General features: G+C 38.2%; 1 protein-coding gene across 1 annotated transcript; it reads right to left on the bottom strand.

Moving 5' to 3' along the window:
* Positions 1–9,913: 9,913 nt before the first annotated feature.
* On the bottom strand, positions 9,914–22,867 carry LOC136830109 (adult-specific cuticular protein ACP-22-like). Its single transcript, XM_067089302.1, has 2 exons — positions 22,736–22,867; positions 9,914–10,066 (listed from the first exon to the last, which is right to left on the bottom strand). Exons 1-2 carry the CDS (start codon positions 22,865–22,867, stop codon positions 9,914–9,916), a joined length of 285 nt encoding a protein of 94 aa, XP_066945403.1.
* Positions 22,868–23,264: the final 397 nt, after the last annotated feature.

The raw sequence follows: 23,264 nt of genomic DNA on the forward strand, positions 1-23,264 counted from the left end.
AATCTCTAAATCTCGTCACAACATTATGGTGAGGATTCTTTTGATAACTGATTAACTTCTGTGAACAGGCGTTGTTGGGAGCCATATAATGATGTTCTCATAAATAATATGTAAAAAAAAAAAAAAAATGGAGCAGTCTTAAAGCCTGACTTATTCTGCACAATGGCTGCATGTTAGTGTCTGGCGAATTGCAATAAAGAAAGTGATAATTGGCGTGGTTCCTTTTAATCAGTTTAACTTCAGCTAACTTCCAGTATCAGAAATCGGGCTCTGCTCCCACACACTAATAGAATGACTTCAATAAGCTTATAGCTGTAGCTTAGAGCCATGACCTAAGGAAGTATCAGAAATTAAGCCAGGTTCTCAGACGTAAGTAAATGGCAGAGGTGTTTCAGGTCAAGGAACAATAAGGTAGCGTGTTAGGGATGATTGAACAATAAATGGTGGGCAGGTGATTGACAGGTTGTGTGTACTATGGTATGCAAATTTCTAGGTTTCTTGTAAACCCCTCAAGGACTTGAACGCTATATGTCTACCAGTTGACTTTCGCACGTATTTTAGGGATTCATTCTGAGCACTAGTAAAAAATAGTGATTATTATTCATTTCGCATAATAATAATAATAATAATAATAATAATAATAATAATAATAATAATAATAATAATAATAATAATATCCTTCATTAAAGATATTCAGTTGTTTCTTAAACTGGGTGGTAACGAAAAGCAGTTTCATTTCATAGTTACTAATCAATACTAAGAACATAGAAAAAACGCGACATTCTTCGGTAATATATTTATATGAAATGAAATTTTCATAATAAAATGTGTTCCATCATCAGCACTTGTATGCGTAGAACATTCTACCAAAAACTGATAAAGACCTATTTTATCAACCTTTGATGTTTTGATTAAAATCATCAGATTGGTAAAAAGAAACATTTTACCCCTTTTACGCTCGTAAAGCATATGCTTTCACTTAGAAGTAGGGGAGTAAAGTATATTATTGGGTCTTTTTTATCACAGCTTAACAATTATGTTTTAAAAAAATTGTTTATTTAATTCAATTGATTAAACAGCATTAAAGATCATGTATGGCACAAAATCTGTTTTTAAGTCAAAAAATTTCTGCCACTTTCTAAGTGATGTTCCTCGGGATATATGAGAACAACAGTACAAGACTTTCAAGCATCGGAAACTCGAATATGAAGAAATGCAGTTGCTATCGGAACGCACACTCACATCTTCTCAAACACCCTTCACAGCAGCATCAAAGATCTTGTATGCCACAAAATTTGCTGCTAAATAAAAAATTCCTATCACCCTAATGACGTTCTTCAGGATATATGAGAACAACAGTACAAGACTTTCAGGCATCGGAAACTCGTACATAAAGAAATGCAATTTGACATCAGAATGCAGACACGCGCACACACACACACATGCTTTCTAAACACCCCCAACAGAAACTCTGCATTACCATCGATTTTAGCAAGAGCGTTAAATACGCGATGCAGCAGACGCTCCAAGAATCATACAGGTTGCTGACTGCAAAGTTGTTTTGTTTATTTTGACGCAGAGGGACGCCAAAATCTGCTCGGCTTGACGTGACGGAATGTTGCGAGCAACTGTTGCAGACCTGGTCATCAAAGAGTGACGCATGGCATTCCGGAAAAGCTCTTGGTTTCGAGAAGATCTCAGAAGAACTGCTGTTTTGGAGTGGGGGAAGGGGGGAGGGGGATTGATGTGGGTTTTTTTGGGGGGTGGAGGAGGCGGGTAGTTGGAGAACCCAAGGAAAACCGAGAAATGTTTTCAGGTGATATTCCTGATTGTGTTTATTCTTATGAACCAGTTATTTCCCTGACTGTTTATTCTTATGAACCAGTTATTTCCCTGATTGTGTTTATTCTTATGAACCAGTTATTTCCCTGATTGTGTTTATTCTCATGAAAGAATTATTTCCCTGATTGTGTTTATTCTTATGAACCAATTATTTCCCTGACTGTGTTCATTCTTATGAACGAATTATTTCCCTGATTGTTTTTATTCCTATGGACTAATTGTTTCCGTGATTTTTTTTCTTATAAACCAATCATTTCCCTGATTGTTTTTTCTTATGAACCAATTATTTCCCTGATTGTTTTTATTCTCATCAACCAATTATTTCCCTGATTGTGTTTATTCTTAATAACCAGTTTTTCCTTCCTTTCTTTCTTTACATTAAGTGTTTGTTTGCTTACATGTTCTCTGAAGTATTCTTAATCTTTTTTTTTTGTCAATCATCCAATATTCTTTGGTTTCCCAAGCTAAACATTATGAATTCAAAACGACTTAAGAGATCCCAAAATGGTACAAGAGTGGTTTTGGACTGAGCATCATGGAACAGTTGCATAAATTTCGAAAAGAATCCTGTTTCAGATAACGTCGTATATATGTATATATATATATATATATATATATATATATATATATATATATATATATATATATATATATATATATATATACATATATATATATATATATATATATATATATATATATATATACATACATACATACATACATACATACATACATATATATATATATATATATATATATATATATATATATTGCATATATATATATATAATGATGTCCTGTCAAACTGTCTACGACTGAATCCGGCTAACTACGATTCCCCAGCTTGAATTTATGTTCATATAATAAATTATATACCCCTATACTATTCTTCTTGCATTTTAATACATTTTCGTCTATTTATCTATTTATTAATCTTTTTTCTTCTTATTAATAAGTGGGATCTCCTCTTTCTGTATTTCCCTTTACTTCCTCTTACTTCTTCCTAATGAACACCATATTCTTTGGAAGCCTGAATTCCAAGTCAATGGTCCTTGTGGGCTTGTTCCATATGAATGGGTTTCATCTACTAAATAATAATAATAATAATAATAATAATAATAATAATAATAATAATAATAATAATAATAATAATATATACAAAAGCGGGTCCAGCAAAGGCAAATAATTACCTCCACCCCCTTTCCCATCAACCACCTCCCCAACCTCCCCTGTCCATCAGGCACGGCCCTGCTCGTTAGGGTAAGTTAGGTTAGGATATAATGTTTTTTTATGGTCTTTCAGATGCTAACCTTAAACTTCTATAGTCTGCCGTTTTTTGGGGGGAAGGTGAAGTAAATAGCTAATTTAAATAAGTTTGCTCTCATGTGACACAAGGCCTTTGTTTTCGGCATTTACCTCAAGAAATGAAACTGTGACGTAAATGAAGCTGTGACGTAAATGAAACTTTGACGTAAATGAAACTTTGACGTAAAGGAAACTGTGTTGTAAATGAAACTGTGAAACTGAAATGAATGAAGCTGTGACGTAAATGAAACTGTGACATAAGTGAAACTGTGACGTAAATGAAACTTAAATAAATGAAGCCGAGTCAGAAATGAAACTGGGATGTAAATGAAACTGTGGCGTAAATGGAACTGTCACGCAAACGAAACTGTGACACAAGTGAAACTTACGTAAGTGAAACTGTGACTTAAGTGAAACTGTGACTTCAGTGAAACTATGAAGTAAATGAACATGTAACATAACGAAACTGTGACTCAAGTGAAACTTACGTAGATGAAACTGTGACATAAATAAAACTGTGACTTAAACTATGACGTAAGTGAAAACCTTGACGTAAATGAAACTAATATTTTAGTTCCCAATTGATAATTCTTTTTTATTCTTTACAGTTTAACTTTGGTGTCTCCTGAACGTAATCCTTAATAACCGATGGCTGTCCCAAATTACATCTAGTTCTTGGGTGGCATTTTTTCAGTTCGTTTATGTAGCAATTACAACAAGTTTTCCATGCAATATGATGTCATTGTAATTATCATAATCACTATCATTAATATCTGTAAAACTGTCAGCTTTATTTCAAAAGAACTACTTAGTGTGTATTCATACTGAATTTATCTCTTTTTTTTCTAAAATCTCTTGAGTGATTTCATACATGTGTGCACTAATTGTATTCAGATTATATATGCTCACATGTTTTTGTAGGTATGCGTGTAAATAATATATGTTTTTTGTTATAATTTTGATCTATACAGGTGTTCTTACTTAAAGGGGTCATGTTTGTGCATGCGCGCAATGCTTGCTTTTATGCATGTATGCATATCAGTGATCACTTACGCATTTATGTATATTACGCTTTCATAGACATAGCTATGTACCCATACACGTGTTTTTGTTCGTATTTGTGACTGCATATAAGCTTTTTTTGCACGTGTTTTTGCATATCCACATGCTTTTGAGTATTTTCGTAAATGCGCGCGCGCGCATATCCTTTTTTTATATATATTAATAATCGCGTATATATTTCGGGAGTACAAATTTCTGAATGTTTTATAAATGTGTCAATATGTGTTCCTGTTTTCGGATGTTCGGGCATATCATTGTTTCTTTCTCCCATATGTGTGTATATTCATGCCCGCGCCTGCACATATATACTAAAATTATGTTTGTTTTATTTGAAACATATGAATTATTTTGTGCGTTTGTGTACGTATACATGTGTAATAACTTAATAGTTATCTGTAAATTTTCACTTTGTGACATTTGGATAAAAACTGCTATACATAAATAATTTTCCATACCTTTTGGCAATTCATTTGTGAAATTTTTCCCCTCCTCATACTCATGCATCTTATAAACAAGATGAAAAACGCGTTTGTAAACAGTTTCAAAATGCGCACTGTTGGTAGTATTTAATACTGCAAGTAAATAACTAACAGGGTGCTGAGGACTGCATAGAGATTTAATGCTTAAGTTAATACATATAAACATTGTCCAGTGTATTTATTGGTCTTGAAAGAGGCAATTATTAACTGATACGTAATCTGGCTGGATTTGGGCAAGAAATGTCAAAGTTATGGATCGAAATTTGCGTGGGACTTAGAGCGCATCTCGCTCTGTGGGGCGAAACATCAGATATTGATTTTCATCCTTATATTATCTAAATTTCCCTTATCCTTTCCTCCCATTTACTTCGGTTTTAAGCCTTAACAAACTCGTATATCAACTTTCAGCGCAATTCTGACACTATTCTCGAAGCCGGACGCCCCGCGAAAGCAGCATTGTCTTGAAGTGTTGAGAATTATTCGGCCAAAATGATTTTAAACTAAATATACTAAAGTTTACACGACATCAGTCAGTCGGTGAGACACAGAAAACGGAGACAATGCTCTTAGATGGGTGATGTACGATAACTCTCAAGTAGCATAGGCTTCGATGCAAAGAACGTCTTTGTCTTGCTGTTGGGCTTTAACCGCTGTCGGCCGATATAATTTGCTAATGTTTTTTTCAGTTGCATTTTCACCCTGAATAGTAGTTTCTACATCAAATCACACTTCATTTCCTTGAGAATTCAGTCACTTAACCTCATTATACGTAAGTGGACTTTATAGGTAAAAAATAAAGAGTAAAAAGTGAACTAGGTACAAACATTCATATCAACAGAATATATTTTCCAGTTAAATTTTCACACTGAATAATAGTTTTCCCATGAAATCATTCCTCCTTTTCTTGAGAATTCAGTCACTTAACCTCATTATAAGTGAACTTTAGCAGTTTAAAAAGGATAAAAAAAAAATTAACTAGGTACAAACACTGAGTTCAATCAGAAAGAACGAAACAATTTGGAAATCTTTTTGTGAATTAAACACAACCGGAAGTGACTGCGTGCCGCCACTGAGTCCCTTTCTTTAATATAAAGTATCGAAGCTAAAAGAGACAGATATCGAGATATCTCTTAATCCCTTTGCTCTGGTTGACATTTTAACGGTAATTATCAATCGATCGCCTGATATTTCGTGGTTACTTGAAGTGATTAGATGCCAAAAACTTCCAAGTAATTTCGTTCTTAATTTGTGTCGGATGATGACACAGTTTGATGAACTTTCAAACTTGGTTTATTCTTTCACGGTTAGTTTATTTATTTCTGTGTTTACTTGCGTATTTTTAGGATGAATAGAAGCAAATGGGTAATACTTTTTGATCACATAGAAAAACACGAAAAATTATATATTTACATATATATATATATATATATATATATATATATATATATATATATATATATATATATATATATATATATATATATATTGTACATGTAAAAATATTCATGTGCTCTGTAGAGTCAGGGTCAAAAAATGAGATACGAAAACTTAAACCAAAACACTCGATGCCAATGATAGTAAACATTGATTCTGAAGTCAGGACGTGACGTATGTTGCACCTGAAACCACGCTGTTGCAGCTGTAATATTTGAAACCAGTGTATTACAGAGGTTCTGACTGTAACAGTATGAGAGAATTAGCCTCTGAAACCTGAAGGTTACTAAGGTAGTGCCTGGCGCTATTGATAGCGCAGAGTCTATCATAATGTAGCACATTTCCTTACAGAAGGAAGGCTCATAGGCCGAGTCTGTGGTGACCAAAAGCAAATAAGATTACTACGCTTGGCTGAGTTCTCTCTCTCTCTCTCTCTCTCTCTCTCTCTCTCTCTCTCTCTCTCTCAATGATTCTTTTAAGATTCATTGGTTCCATATCTGTTTTTTGTAATATATATATATATATATATATATATATATATATATATATATATATATATATATATATATTTTCTTTTTGTTTTAACGTGCTTTTATTTCCCATTTTTATATGGGGTAAGCACGATGATGCATATATATATATATATATATATATATATATATATATATATATATATATATATATATATATATATATATATATATATATATATACACAATGTCTCTTGGTCGTTCGTACTTATTGAAGTGTACCTAGCGACATTGTGGCCTTTTAGTAATGATGTAAACAAATCCTTGATATTTTAAAGAGTAATATGGATATTGTACTCCCACCCACTATCCACGACACATTACCTCCCTCTCTCTCTCTCTCTCTCTCTCTCTCTCTCTCTCTCTCTCTCTCTCTCTCTCTCTCTCTCTCTCTGGTCTTGTTAAAGGTTAAGCCTAGAGATCTGTCAAGTTGACCAAACTGTAACTGTTAAGGCAATAATGATACAGTATGCGTAATTTCAGTAATGACTTCTGTAATTACTTTTCTTTTGTGAATGGCATTTAAATGAAACATACACAATTCAGAAATAATATGGTTGCCATATTCAACATCAGAATCACCCAAAATGCCGTATTGGAAAAGTGATTGAGAATTCCTTGCCCTGTTAAGGATAGGCTTACCTAATAAAATGTAGGTCTACATGAATTCAAAATTTGTAGACGGATCAGATGAAATACTTTCATATCCTACTTCGTGACCTTGCGGTTTATCAGCCCTGGGTTCGAATCCCACCAGGGGAGGAGACTCTCTTCATTTCATTTCCTTCTGATTGCAAGGCTTTCAGTGAAATTAGTATCCATCAATTATTATTATTATTATTATTATTATTATTATTATTATTATTATTATTATTATTATTATTATTATTATTATCCAGTAGATGAACCCTATTCATATGGAACAAGTCCACAGGGACCATTGACTTGAAATTCAAGCTTCCAAAGAATATTAAGGTGTTCATCAGGTTGAAGTAAAAGGAAGTAATGGGAAAATACTTCATAACAGAGAGGTTAAAAAAATTATTGTTGCCATGACAGCGTGTGGAAGTGGTCATTTGACTGAGTTAGGTTTATCTGGCGTCATGAAGAGGTCTAGTGGGTTGGACCAGTAGACTAGCAAACTCAGTATTGCATACTACAGTAAATTTTGTCTCTAATATATTAACCCAATTTCATTTTGTGTTGTGGATTTTGCTGTTATTGTTGTTAGAATGTCTATCATAAAAAGTCATATGGGTTCTTATTTCTATATCTGTCCCTAAATCCACTCCTTATTTATTTATTTTTACATAATAAACTGAGTGCTGTGATTGGCTCAGTACTGATAGGGAGTATACTATTATGAAAAGCAAAATCGTTTAATGCAAAGCAAATGTCACATTCCCAGATTTCTTTTAGTGATCGCTGAATATGCCGATATTATTAATGATCACTGGATATAAATAAATAATATCGCGCTGATTTTGATTTGCCTCTGCGTTTAATTAATGGAAGGAGAAATACGTCGTAAGTCAAAACTGGCCAAACCGACATAACGTACAAAAATGAAATTAAAATTAAATTCTCAAGTATTCAAACTAAAAACAGCAGTGTAGTAATGTCGTTTCGTGTCGAAGGTTGTGATATTATTATGACCAAATTTCATTGGGTCTATAGTCAAGCGATTCTCAACCAAGGGGGAATGCTCCCCTAGGGGGAAATTTCAGAGTTGCGGGGGTGGGAGGAGTTGTGACCACAGATTGGCAGGCTCCAACTGGTTCTAGGACCACACAAAACGCAGTGTGCATCGGCCCGCACTAATGAGAGGTCACGCTGGTCTCTCTTTCCGCTAACTTGTGTGCTTATGTTAGCATTTTGTTGCATATTATTTGGAATTAACTCTTTGAGGCAGACAGTTTTGGAAAGGTGGAGAGGTTGTGGGGGTGGGGGGGGGGAGATTGACATTCTGACATATGATGGAAGGGTGCCTGGGCCAAAAGACGTTGAGAACCACTGGTCTATACCCTTTTGGATATCCTAACACAAAACTGAATTAATAAAAAATTCCGTAAAGAATTGGTATGCCCAAATTAAGTCAGTTATTCCAGTGGAGCCTGTGGCATCAATAAATTTCCATAAACAGATCCTGCAATGCAGTTTTCAGAGGTTAATTCGGCAGCAGGCATAACATGGTGCTAACGCTATTCTTCTTGATAATGGCGAAGATTTTTCTCTGCTGTAATTATTATTATTATTATTATTATTATTATTATTATTCATGTTGGAAAAGGATAGTGTGCGGAATATGGGAAGTCTTTTATTAAAATATCCAATCAGAAATCGTTAGTCTGGATTCAACGATTTCTGATTGGATATTTTATATAATAAAAGACTTCCCATATTCCGCACACTATCCTTTTCCAACATGAATATCGGCCAGTTGCTGACTAACATCGCTGAGCCTGAAAAGCGAATCATAAGGAAGATAGAAAAGACATTATATAAGATAAATTCGCATAATACAGCCATCCTTTTTAATAAGACCTGTTTAAAAGAGGGTCTACTCCCTTCATATATTATTATTATTATTATTATTATTATTATTATTATTATTATTATTATTATTATTATTATTATTATTATTATTCAGAATATAACCCTGTTCACATGCAACAAGCCGACCTAAGGGGCCATTGACTTGAAATTCAAGCTTCCAAAGAATATGGTGCGCATTCGGAAGTAAGAGAAGCTAAAGAGAAATGCAGAGAGAAGAGAACTCACGTATTAAATAGAAAAATTAAATTAATAAATTAATAAACAGATAAAAATGTATTGAAATGCAAGAACAACATTAGGGTAGTAATGCACTGCATCTTCGCTTGAACTTTTGAAGTTCCAAGTTCTGGATGGATAGATGACTGCTGTCCTTGGTGTTAAAATGATTTACTGACAAAGAGCCATTAATTTTAGGGATGGCACTTTGTTGATCAGTCAGTTTTAAGGTGCATAGTCCCAGAATATTAATTTCTCCTCCAATCAAGGTAAGAACAGGTAAAACCTTAACACATATTACCTGGCTTCTTGCGTTAATTGAATCTTCTTCCCATTACGGTATTCATCTCAATAAAATGTCAGACTCAGCAGAGGTCTCTCTCTCTCTCTCTCTCTCTCTCTCTCTCTCTCTCTCTCTCCTCTCTCAGCAACTCTTCCTTTTATCAATTTACCTAGAGACTAGAGGGCTCTAGAGAGCGACTTCCATTATAAACCGCTGTTGTTAAAATGTATCTTGTCGTTCGTCTGATCTCCTCCTCCTCCTCCTCCTCCTCCTCCTCCTCCTCCTCCTCCTCCTCCTCCTCCTCCTCCTCCTCCTCCTCCTCCTCCTCCTCCTCCTCCTCGTGGCATTTGAACAATCTTCGGGGAATTTCGAAAAACCTGAAAACAGCCAATCCAAAATCCCCACACACACGCACACACACACACACACACCACACAAAAAGAGAGAGAGAAAAAAACACGAAAGTTAAAAGGGATCTTTATCTTTCTCAACCATCTATTCTCCCTCGTCCAACAATGTGATCAATGTATTAGCATTATCTAAGAAGCTTAGTGTTTGGATTTGACGTCGGGGGCGGGGAAGGGGGTGTGTGGGGGGATAGCATAGGGGAGTGGGTGAGAGGGTGAGGGAGGGGGGAGGGAGGGAGGGGTCCCCTCCGATAAAAATGTATCCTCAGTTTACAATGGCTGGAGAAGACACTCTCCAGGGGAAAACCATACTTCAGGGGACATTCTCGAACCGCTTTTAGGGAATCGGGTCCCTCTTTGGGAGACGAGGGCCTCCTTTGGGGATCTCTCGTTTCCCCTCCTGAAGCATCCTTGAGAAGAAGGACATCTCCTTTTGATCCGATTTCAAGAATTACTTTGCATATGATGTGATTGTGTAGCTCCGGCGTCCCACCATACTCCCCCTCCCCTCCCTCCCTCCTTTCTTCCTTACTCCTCCTCCTCCTCCCCCCCTCCTCTTTCTCTCTCTTTCTCTTTTGACCGTCCCTCGTTTCTTTTATTTCCCCCCCACCCCTCTTTATCTCTCTCTTTCTCTTTCTCTCTCTAGTGCTATTACGCTTCGTCGTTATCTCCGTGAATTTGTCTTCAGTTTTGGAACATTTTTGTTTATTTATTTATTCATGTATTTATACACTTATTATTTATTTTATATCTATTTATTTTATATCTATTTATTTTCTTATCTATTTATTTACTAATTTATTTATATATTTTTAATTTACGAGATACGTGCAGGGAGTGATTAAGTCAAGAAATTCTCTCTCTCTCTCTCTCTCTCTCTCTCTCTCTCTCTCTCTCTCTCTCTCTCTCTGTTGCACTGCTACAGCTTGCAGTTCTTTCCGTAAGTTTATCTCTAGTTTTACTAATTTCTTTTTTTATATTATACATTTTTCCAAGTATCTACAACATTAGCCAAACATATGCTCACTAGTGTATTACTTATTACCACTGTAATTATATATCTCTTCGGACATACGGTAAATCATATTATGTTCTCATTTGAAGGCTTTTGGTGACAGCTAACCTGTGCTATCACTAATCCAGTCATTTGAAGAAAAATATATATATATATGAATTTAGGGCAAAAATATTTCAGACTAAAAAATTCTTTTGTACGATATAGGCCTCGGAGTATTAAAAAAAAAAAAACTGTCATTCTTTATTTTATCAGTGTCCATTAATCGAAAATGGTTTGTCTTACATCAGACTGGCGTCGCAAAAAGAATGGCCGCGGACGCATCAATTATATTTAGGTATGAAAGGTAGCAGTTAGTCGGTAGAGTTCTCGGCTAGCACTCTGCTAGGCCCGAGTTCGAGTCTCCAATCGGCCAATGAGGAATTAGAGGAATTTATTTCTGGTGATAGAAAATCATTTCTCGGTATAATGTGGTTCGGATTCCACAAACCAATAAAAAATAAGTCTAATCCTTCGAGCAAGCCCTAGGAGAGCTGTCAATCAGCTCAGTGGTCTGGTAAAACAAAGGTATACTTAGAGAGAGAGAGAGTCTCCTGGGGATTCGAGGAGCTAGGTTTTGCAGCTCATTAGAATGTTAATTAACATATAGCCTGTTAAAAGAAGAGAAGCTTCCCTACAGTTAAAACCATTAATAAACACACGCTTTATGATTAAGTGCCCGCTCATGAGGGTGGGAGGAGATGGAGGGGGTTGTTTTGGTGGGTGGGAGGGTGGGGAGGCAAATCTATACCTTTTAAAACCTTTTTACAATTAAAAGCCATAAACATCCATAAGGCACCATCAGATTACAGAACTGCTAATACTTAACGAGGCACCATCAAATTGCATAATTATAAACCATACACATCTATGTCACCATTAAATTACACAACTGTATACCATGATACTTAAGGAGGCACCATCAAATTGCATAATTACAAACCATACATATCTATAAGTCACCATAAAATTACACAACTGCATACCATGATACTTAATGAGACACCATCAAATTACATAATTACAAACCATATACATCCATAACACATCCTCAAATTACACAGCTGCATACCATAACCTTTCATCCAGTCACCATCAAATTGCACAATTACGAACCATATACATCCATAAGGCACCATCAAATTATCTGTTATTTTTAGGAAGAAGCAGCACTTGTTAGATGAGCGTGTTTTAACATTCATATTCTTCCGGGTGGGATGTTTACCCAATTATATGATTATTCGAAGAAAAAATTCGAGAAGTTAAATCTCCTAGAATAGTTATCTGAAAAGATCCGGACTGAAAAACCCTTAAGTAAAATCTTTGATAATGAAAAGTAGAGTAAAAAGGAAAAATACTGGACAATATATTAATGCGCTTTTTGGGTTTGGAGAAACGGAGTAAAGATTAAAGAAAGAAAGTAAAAAATGCACAGCCGCTACAGAGTATAATCAAGGCCACCGAAAATAGATCTGTCTTTCGGTGGTCTCGGTATAATTCTGTATGAGCCGCGACCCATGAAGCTTTAACCACGGCCCGGTGGTGGCCTATACTACATCGTTGCCAGAAGCAGGATCATTGCTAACTTTAACCTTAAATAAAATAAAAACTACTGAGGCTAGAGAACTGCAATTTGGTATGTTTGATTATTGGAGGGTGGATGATCAACATACCAACGTGCAGCCCTCTAGCCACTGTAGCTTTTTAAGATCTGAGGGCGGACAGGAAAAAGTGTGGACGGACAGACAAAGCCGGAACAATAGTTTTCTTTTACAGAAAACTAAAAACTGGGCAATAAATTGTGCTTTTTAGATTTGGAGGAGCGGAGTAAAGGGTAAAGAGAGAAAAAGTGGACAGGATTTGTTTTGGAGGCAATAAAGTAATACTCTTTTCCCCCGGAAGATAATTCCAGTGGAAGCAGACTACTTCCCTTAGACGGAGAAAACCCCTAGAGAGATTTTCATGTTATTTGCATAGCCGTCTTCCGTCAGTGCACCTCACGGGGTGCACTGTGGGCATTACTACTAAAGGTTCTTTGCAGCGTCCCTTCGGCCCCGAGCTGCGACTCCTTTCTTTACTTTTACTATACCTACTTTCATATTATCTTTCTTTTCCATCTTGCTACCCACCCTCTCCTAACAATTATGTGTAAGTGCGAGGTTTTCCTCCTGTTACGCCTTTCAAACCTTTACTGTCAATTTCCGTTTCAGCGCTGAATGACCTCATAGGTCCCAGTGCTTGGCCTTTGGCCTAAACTCTATATTCCATTCCATTCCATGGCCGTCTTTCTCGGCATCTGAGAAATACAACCACCAACGCATTTTCTGCGGACCGAAAGTAAAATAGATTTTATGAGTTGTTTGGTAAACTATTTTCCTACTTATATGCTTCGTATTCTGTCGCTTCCTTCTTGAAGGATTTCTGAAACACCCCCTCCCCTCCCTTCCCCTCCCCTTTCCCTCCCCTTCCCCACCGATTTTGACAGACGACTTTTGATGTCGTCTTGACACACTTTACGTTTTTAAGGAGACCAAAACACCTGCTTTGGGACCGGGTCACCGTATCAGCCATTCTCTTTCACTCCTTGCTGCTAATGCTCTTTCGCTTCTCCTCGCATTTCTTCCGTGTTCCCACGAGTTCTAACGACCCCACCAGGCCCCTCCACCAGCATCATCATCCGCGGCGACGCCCACTCCTCCTTTAAAATCTGCTCAGGGGCGCTCTCAAAAACAAGGAGCCCTCCGAAGGCTGGTGTCCTAAAACACTTCATCTCTCCAAAGAAAAGCTGAGCGGTGAAGGACGCCGGAAAGGAGATCTTCTTATCTTGAATAATAAATAGTCAAAGGAGGAGGCGAATCTGCTCTTTGAGTCGAAGTGTAGAGATTGCCCTCGTCATTTCCAAGCTGGTCTTGGTTGAAAGATACTCTTTTTTTTTTTTTTTTCTTGGCATTTCATAGTCTTCTTACAACAGGTTAAAAATCGGCGCAATTGAGTTTTCTGTATAGCGTATAATGAATACCGTATGAAACTCTCAGCCGCGGCCCATGAGACTCTCAGCTACAGCCCCGTGGTGTCGTGTGTTTTTGGCTACTTATAGCGGTGCCAGACGCACGACCATGGCTAAGTTTATCCTTAAATAAAATAAAAACTACTGAGGCTAGAGGGCGGCAATTTGGTACGTTTGATGATTGGAGGGTGGATGATAAACATAGCAATTTGCAGCCTTCTAGCCTCGGTAGTTTTTAAGATCTGAGGGCGGATGGACAGACAAATAGCCATCTCAATAGTTTTCTCACAGAAAACTAAAACGAGATACTGGACTAATTCAAAATCGTGATGATGCTGAATTTTTCTTTTTAGAATAACATCTCAAAAGCACCAGTTTAGTAATATTCGTAAATACTGATATTGGGTCCTTTTTGTTGGAACATATAAAAGTATGCATAAGACACACACATATATATATATAACATTATATATATATATATATATATATATATATATATATATATATATATATATATATATATATATATATATATATATATTGTGTTTATATATATATATATGCCTGAATGTGTATTTCCAAGAGAGAGACAGAGACAGAGAGAGAGAGAGACAGAGAGAGAGAGAGAGGAAGGGTAGAGCCTCTGACAGCTCGTCCCGTTTAATCTGAACGCTATGTATATATCCGAATCTCACTACATATGTATATTTATGTAAAGACAGCGGCCGGATACAGGCACCGGAAGTAAACACCTATACCTCACGCCACACTGTAGTGAACCAGTGTCGGCTGTGTCTCAGAAATAACACTGAAATTTCCTCACGAAAGTAAGTATATATACACATACACACATATATGTATGCGTATGTATATATGTATGTATGTATGTATGTATATATATGTATATATATATATATATATATATATATATATATATATATATATATATATATATATATATATCACGTAATCAGTTTCTAACAATTGATGCCATAATGCCTTTCTCACATCTTCGTCCGTATCTTCTTCCACGTCACCTCCCGTCTTTTGTCTTCTCTCTTTATCCTGCGGTGGTCTTCTTCGTCCCGTCCTTTAAATCTCCCCGCAGACCATTCTTCAAGAACGCCAGGCCTTAGCAGCAGCAGCAACAGCAGCAGCAGCAGCAACAGCAGCAGCAGCAGGAGGAATAAAAAAAAAAATTAGAAAAACTCCTTTTCTCGTATTCACGACATATAAAATAGCTCCTCAGTCACTCCGTTGCAACAATAAGCCGCCGAAGACGAGACCGTCATTACCTCTAATAAATCCCTGGGAGATGGCCGACAGAAGCCACAAGGAAATGACCAAGGGGCCCCCCTTCAAAGAATTGGCCGAAAAGGGGGCGGAGGGGTGGGGCAGGGGGTCCTAAACGACCTCTCCAGTACAATAGCAGACTTTGTGCCTGGCGGCTCCCGGGGGCGGGGGGAAGAGTAGTGGCCTCTGGGTCACCGATTGTCCCCCCCGCCGTAGTGGGGGTAGGCAGGATCAGGGGGTTGGGGGTGGGGAGAAGGGCCGGCAACAGGAACCACAATCCTGACAATAGGAATTACCATAGACAATGGTGCTGTCCCAAGAATAGGTTGAACATCCTGTGTCTCTGTTTTTCAACGCGTGCCATTGTGTGCATTTAGAAAACTGCATCTTGCAAAGGAGGGTCGAAAGACGCCTTGCAGGGGGATCGTGGAGGAGGAGGAGGAGGAGGAGGAAAAGAAAGATTGAGAGAGAGAGAGAGAGACTAAAGAAAGGGAGTTGTGGAAGTAAAGGGGTGTACGTGTGAGTGTGTGTCCTCTTGAATAAAATTTTTTACAGGTGTTCTGGGACTCAGTTCAGGAATGCGAAGAAATTACGATGATAAAAGAGGTGTGGGGGAAATGGAGACAGGTGAACTTGTTCCTGTTTTTTTTTTTACTCTTTTGTTTTCACCCTTATCCAGTAGGTTAGGCCTAAGATGTCTTTTCACTAGAAGAGCTTTGCTGATAAAGTGCTGTAACACTGCTGTAACTGTGCTGTAACAGGGAGAAAAGAAGGGGAACACACGAAATGTCAAGGAGTTATTCGAAGAGGAGTTTAATTTTTATAGTTATCGAAATAATTTCTACCTCCTTCTAGAAGGAGTTTTTTTTTTCGCTGACGGTGTGAATGTCGTTGCAGGGATATGTTTATGCATGCCTAAGTGCATACATAAACACACACACATACACACAAACACACACACACATATACACATATATATATATATATATATATATATATATATATATATATATATATATATATATATATATATATATATATATATATATATATATATATATATATATATATATATAAATTATATATATAAATGTGTGTGTGTGTATTTGTGGATATAACCTCATGGATATCCAAGTTGAAAACTATAATTTTTCATAATTAGAAATTCGTATATTTGGACAAATTGTCGATATTACTGAATAATGTTTGTGACATAACACAAATTATTAAATTAAAATAAAATAAGAACACATGATGCCATCGAGTCATTCGTAATTTTTTTGAAACCTCTACTTCAGTTTGTATGCCCCATGTCATTGACTTGTAATGATGGCTTGATGGCTGCTAGTTTAAAGCACAATAATAATAATAATAATAATAATAATAATAATAATAATAATAATAATAATAATAATAATAATAAATAATAACAAATACAAAATTGGTCTTATAAATCGGTAGCGGATGAAGATATGTTCTGAGATAAAGCAACCTGCTTAGAGTACTTTATTTACTCTCTGGAATACAATAAAAGGCTTTCAGTGAAATACTCACTTAACCATAATGACCAGCGAGAATTCACGTACAAGAAACACACAAGATTCTATTCTGGTTTAACCAATTAGATATTTTTATCATCTTGACACCGAGTAATTTTGGTAACTTCACTCAGACTGGAAACACAATTGTAAACTCTGTTATCAAAAGTTTGTAAGGGGATTTACCATTAGGAGAACTGCCTATCATGAAATATATATACTTTTTTTAATTATTTTGTTGATATAAAAAAAAACACTGGCGATTCAGTAATGAATTATGTCCAAGTAAAATTGATTTATGCAAAAGTATTTGAAACATTGAATAATAATGCAGTCTGACAATTACTTAGTTAAGCTCATAAATATAATTGTGGAAATTTGTCTTGTTATGATTTTTAAGTAAACCATTTAGTTCATTCTGAAAAACACTGGCTATTCAGTATTGAATTTTGTCCAATTAGAACAGATTTATGCAAACATATTTGAAACGTTGAATAGTACTACAATCTGACAGTTAGTCAAAATAGCTCGTAAATATAAATTTGGAAAATAATTTTGTATGAGTTTCAAGTAAAATCATTAATTCATCGACTCACAATATCCCGGCTTTCTTGATGAAGAAAGTGAAAAGACTAATTTCATATCCGCAGTCTCGTCTGAGCATGCCACCACCAGCACCACCATCTCGCTTCAGACGGCCTCTCGCGGTTGTTCCAGGACGTTCGGCCCTCCCGAAATACTTCGCCAATCTTGTCTATCTTAACCCTATGACCTATTTAACTCTATTCCCATGCGAGCATCCCACACAGACTCTATCTCGCATCTGCTTCTCCCGAAAGGAGCTCTTGGTGCGTTCATTTGTATTCCGGCGTCTTCTCCGTTATTAGCTTCGGACTGTGTTTTAGCAGTCCCTGTTCCATGACCCTGCGCCTCTACCCCTACCCTTCCCCCACCTCTTAACTTCCCAAAGGCATAACCCCCCCTCCCCCACCCATAAGGTCTTACTACCCCCTCCCTTACTCCCTCATCCAGGCACCACAACAAAGTCCTTCGTTCCTCGATCATGAATTCGTAGAGGGGTCTCCTACGCCCTTACTCCCCCTCTTATCCTCAGTATTCCTCCTCTTTCCCTCGTTCTTCCTCCTCCTCCTCCTCCTCATCTTCCTCCTCCTCCTCTTCCTCCCCCTCTCCCTCGTCCATTCGCCTGCTCCTAGTCCTCTTCCTCCTCCTCCCTTTCCCATCGTTCTTCCTCCTCCTCCTCCCCCTCCTCCTCCTCCTCCTCCTCCTGCCTCCTCTTCCCCCTCCTCCTCCTCCTGCCCTTTGTCTTCCCCTCCTCCTCCTCCTCCTCCTCCTGCCCTTTGTCTTCCCCTCCTCCTCTTCCTCCTCCCTCCTCCTCCTCCTCCTCCTCTTCCTCTCCCTCTTCCTCCTCCTGCTCCTCCTCCTGCTCCTTCCCTTTGTCCTCCCCTCCTCCTACTCCTCCTCCTCTTCCTACTCCTCCTCCTCTTCCTACTCCTCCTCCTCTTCCTCCTCCTCCTTCTCTTCCTCTTCCTCCTGCATACACTTCCTCTATAGATCAGGGTGACCCTCAAGAAAATCTATTTGCATTCGCTTCCTGAAGACGACAACTGCTGCTGCTGTAGTTGCTTCCCCGAAGGGGAGCTCTCAGATTTATCGCCTTCGTCTTGCAATGACTTCCTTAATCACATCGCCAAAGGAACTGAATCTTGGCCAGAGGACGTCGTCATTAAACTATGGGTTTCGTGCAGGTCGTTTGGTCGAATACGCCTCTCTCTCTCTCTCTCTCTCTCTCTCTCTCTCTCTCTCTCTAAGAAATTTGATTTGATATATGATTCCTTCAGATTTCAAGCCTTTGGCTATTAGGTATAGAACCCGCAATTAAACAATGCACAGGTCGTACGACGACTTCTGTGCTCTCTCTCTCTCTCTCTCTCTCTCTCTCTCAGATATTTGGTATAAGATTCCATTATAACTCTAGCTTTTAGATATTAGGTATAGAAACTGCAATTAAACAATGCGCAGGTCGTCTGTGCTCTCTCTCTCTCTCTCTCTCTCTCTCTCTCTCTCTCTCTCTCTCTCAGGCCTTGTTTTTTTTTTTTTTTTTAAGTAGTAGAGTTGGTCTTAATACAAGTCTTTATATCCTTGGAAAGGAGGTTGTAATTAAAAATTGGTTTTGTGTAATTTGTAGACCTTAAGCTCCCCTTATTCTCTCTCTCTCTCTCTCTCTCTCTCTCTCTCTCTCTCTCTCTCTCTCTCTCTCTCTCCTTAATTTCAGTTTTCTCTCCAGTTATATCAGTTCAATCGTAATTCAGTTCCTCCACAATGGACTTGGGTGGATAGCAGGTCATTTAACCTTTTGCCTTCACATTAGGTCTCTCTCTCTCTCTCTCTCTCTCTCTCTCTCTCTCTCTCTCTCTCTCTCTCTCTCTTGCAAAGTCGACTGACCACCAGGTACATGATTCGCTGCTCAGAACAACAAATGCAAAATAGGTTTTCTGGAACATTTCAACCTCATTCACTTCCTTGCAAAGATTAGAATACAAGACCTCTCGTCACAGAGAGAGAGAGAGAGAGAGAGAGAGAGATGGCGTTTGAGGATGGGGTGGGGGATGCGAGGGTCGGGGGCGGGGTTGGGGGAGGGGGAGGCGTGATGGAAATTGTACCAATATGTGGCAGCACTTCCGCGCGAATATCTAAGAAGCATCGAATCACCATCAATTTTAACATCGCTTTTACGGAGCCGTATTCGCGCGCGTTAAACATAAGGAGGCGCCGTAATGCGTCTCCATAAATTAGAGCCGGAGCGTCGTTAGTCGCAAGATGATATTATGGACAATATGCCCGGCGGTATACGACTCTATCATAGTACCCTAAAATCAGTATATTGGTGTCACTTTACAGAGCTGCTATTCCGCCTGACGGCTATGACGGCTCTTCCCCCGGCTTCCCTCTCGGCTTCCCCGGCTACCCCTGGCTCCACCGGCTCCACCCGGCTCCCCAGGCGGAAGAGTTGAGCTTATTGAATACACATCAAACCGAGCATATATATAAACTTTCGCAATCTTCATGTTCCACTCCCTCGCTTCTTAAGTTACAGCGACGATAAACTCGGGTCGTTAATATTCACTTACTGTCCGTCAAGTGTCCGATGTTGGGGGCTGCTGGGGAAGGGTAGGGGTAGGATAGGGGGGCGGAAATTAGGGGGCTTGGTGAGGTCTCATGCATATGTTAATTATTTATTATATTCATTCAACATCAGTAAACTTCCAGGCACTTTTCCCAGACGTTTGAATGGCCAGGAGAGATTTTTCAATGAACATTTTAGAACATTTTGAATAGATTCTTCTTTCAAACGTTGAAATTCGACCTCAAGTCATGACGAAGGTCAGACATTGCCCAACTTCTCAAACATTCTTGACCCAGTAGACTTTTCCTCAGACGTCAGATTTGAGGAGACGGGGGAAGGGGTTGGGGAGGGGTGGACTTTGCAACCTCATTCCAAAATTCCAGTTGAAAATTAGAAGGAAACCAAATCCACTGTCTTTAAAATATGTTATAAACGTTCTGAATAGATTCTGCTTAGGACGTTTTTAAAGCATTTTCCTCCGCTGGTATGTATATGTATAATCGTCAATTCCTTAAACGTTCTGACGTCCAAGACAGATTTCTCCTTAAAAGTTCAAGTGAAAATGCAATGCATTACTACCCTAATGCTATTCTCCTTGAATTTTAATACATTTTTATAGATTTGTTAATTTATTAATTTATATTTTTTTTCTTTTCAATAATTGAAATCTCTTCTTTTCGTATTTCCCTGTACCTTCTCTCACTTCCTAATAAGCACCATATTCTTTGGAAGCTTGAATTTGAAGTCAATGGCCTCTGTGGGCTTGTTCCATATGAATTGGGTTCATCATCTGAATAACAATAATAATAATAATAATTTATAACAAGTAAAAACCGCTCCTAAGTTTCTTCTGTACAATCGAGTTTTCTGTACAGTGTATAATGCTATATGAAACCCTCAGCTGACCAGCAGCACTCATATATGTATATATATATATATATATATACACATATATATATATATATATATATATATATATATATATATATATATATATATATATATATATATATATATATATATATATATATATATATATATATATATATATATGTGTGTGCACGTGCGTATGCATATATGAAATGGATACGTTTATGCACACACACAAAAATCTTTAGCTACATTTTTGTCGCCGTATATGTCTGTACCCAACTTTCCTCTCAAAGCACTTACGTGAAGGTGCTTGTGCTCTAAGTACCAAACAAAGGCACAGACAAAAACAGACAGTCCAAACAACCAGACAGACAGACAAACAGACATTCCACACAGCCAAACAGACAGGCGGACAGACGGGATAAATAAAATCCGAGCATCTTGGCAGAGTCAACAAGAGTCGGGGGGGAACCCGAGAGGAGCTAATCTAATGATATGGAAGTCAAGCCGAGGCCGTATACAGCATCAGACGTGACGTGTAACGGTTCATACGAAACCGCTTTATTATCTGCCTTCCGACATAACTCAGAAGCTGATGGAAATGAGTTCGGTCGGGGTAGGAGTCCCCCCCTTTTTTTTCGGAATCCGGATCCAAAGGGATAATTTTAGGGGCCGGAGAAGGGGGGGGCGGGTGAGTGGAGTGAATCCAAAGGAATAATTTGGGGGGGGGGGTGGGTTGGGTGGTGAGGGTCTGCTGAGCTGTTTTCTCATTTTCTCTTTTAATCCTCTTCTCGTTCTTCTGATTTTTCATCATTCATATTCATTCCTCGCCTCTGTCTTCCTTTTATTGGGGACTTTTCTCTTCCATTCACTATTTATTCGTTCTTCCTCTCTTTACTTGCTTTAATCCTTCCATCCTTCCGCTTCATTTTTCTCCTTTCTGTATCTGCTATTTTTCTACCTTTTCCTTCCTCTCCCTTTCACTTTTAGTTCCCTCGTCTTCCTTATCTACTTTATCTCTCTCTCTCATTCATAATTCCTCTGTCTCTCCTTGACTCCTTGCAGCTTTCTCTTCCTCAGCATCTTCCTTTTTTTCCCCCATTTTCTTTCATTATTCCTTTTTTCCTCTCCTGATGCCTCTGTTCCTTTTTACACTTCCTCTCGTACTCACTCACACTCTTTCTCTCTGCCCTTTGTCCTCTCACTTTCCAACCTCTCTTCAGCCTCATCTTTTCCTTCATCCTCTTTTTCACTTCTATCCTCTGTGTTTCCTCCTATCAGCCTTCATTATCTTTCTTTCCTTAATTCCTGTCATTGTCCTCATTTCGTATTTACCCTTCCTATCTTTTTCTCCTTGACTCTTTTCCAGTTCCTCTTTTTCCTCTTTCCACCTTTCCACTCCTCTTCCTCCTACATTCCTCTTCCTTCTTTCTACTTCGTATTCTTTTTCATCTTTCCTTATTTTTGCTTTGCTATCTTCCTATTCCTGTACATATTTCTTCTCCTTTTTTTATCTGTTTATTTTCCTGTTTATCTTCCTTCCCTGTCTCTCTTTTACTCCCGTCCTTCTTCTCAAACCCCACCTCATCCTCCTCATCATCCTCCTTTCTTGTCTCTCTTTTCCTCCTGTCTTTCCTCCTCCTCTTCCTCCTCTTTTTCTGATTCCTCCTTTCCTCCTCCTCCCCGTCTACCTACTCCTCCTTGTCACGCGATCATCCACTTCTGCATCCACTTCCTCGCATTCATCCAGACTTATTGACTCTCTTTCCCTCTCATCATCCTTCTTTTTTCGTCCTCCTCTCTTTCCTTCTCCTCCTCCTCCTCCTCCTCCTTCTCTCATTCCTTCTCATTCTTCTCCTCCCCCTCTACCTCCTTCCTCCTTGTGACTCTATTGTTTACTTCATCCTCATCTTCATCCACGTCCTCTCATTCATTCTCAATCATTGCCTCTCTTTCCTCCTCCATCCTCCACCTCCTCTCTCTCTCCTTTCCTTCTCCTTTCTTTCCTCTCTTTCCTTCTCATTCTTCTCCTCCCCCTTTACTTTCTCCCTCCTTGTCACGCTATTCCTCTTGTCATCCACGTCCTCCCATTCATCCTCCTTCATTGCCTCTCTTTCCCTTCATCCTTCTTTTTCGTCCTCCTCTCTTTCTTCTTCCTCTCTTCCTCCTCCTCCTCCTCCTCCTCCTCCTCCTCCTCTCTTTCTTTCTCATTCTTCCTCCCCTCCTCCTCCCTCCTC

This window comes from Macrobrachium rosenbergii, chromosome 46, assembly GCF_040412425.1.
Source record: "Macrobrachium rosenbergii isolate ZJJX-2024 chromosome 46, ASM4041242v1, whole genome shotgun sequence".
In the NCBI taxonomy this organism is placed as follows: domain Eukaryota; kingdom Metazoa; phylum Arthropoda; class Malacostraca; order Decapoda; family Palaemonidae; genus Macrobrachium; species Macrobrachium rosenbergii.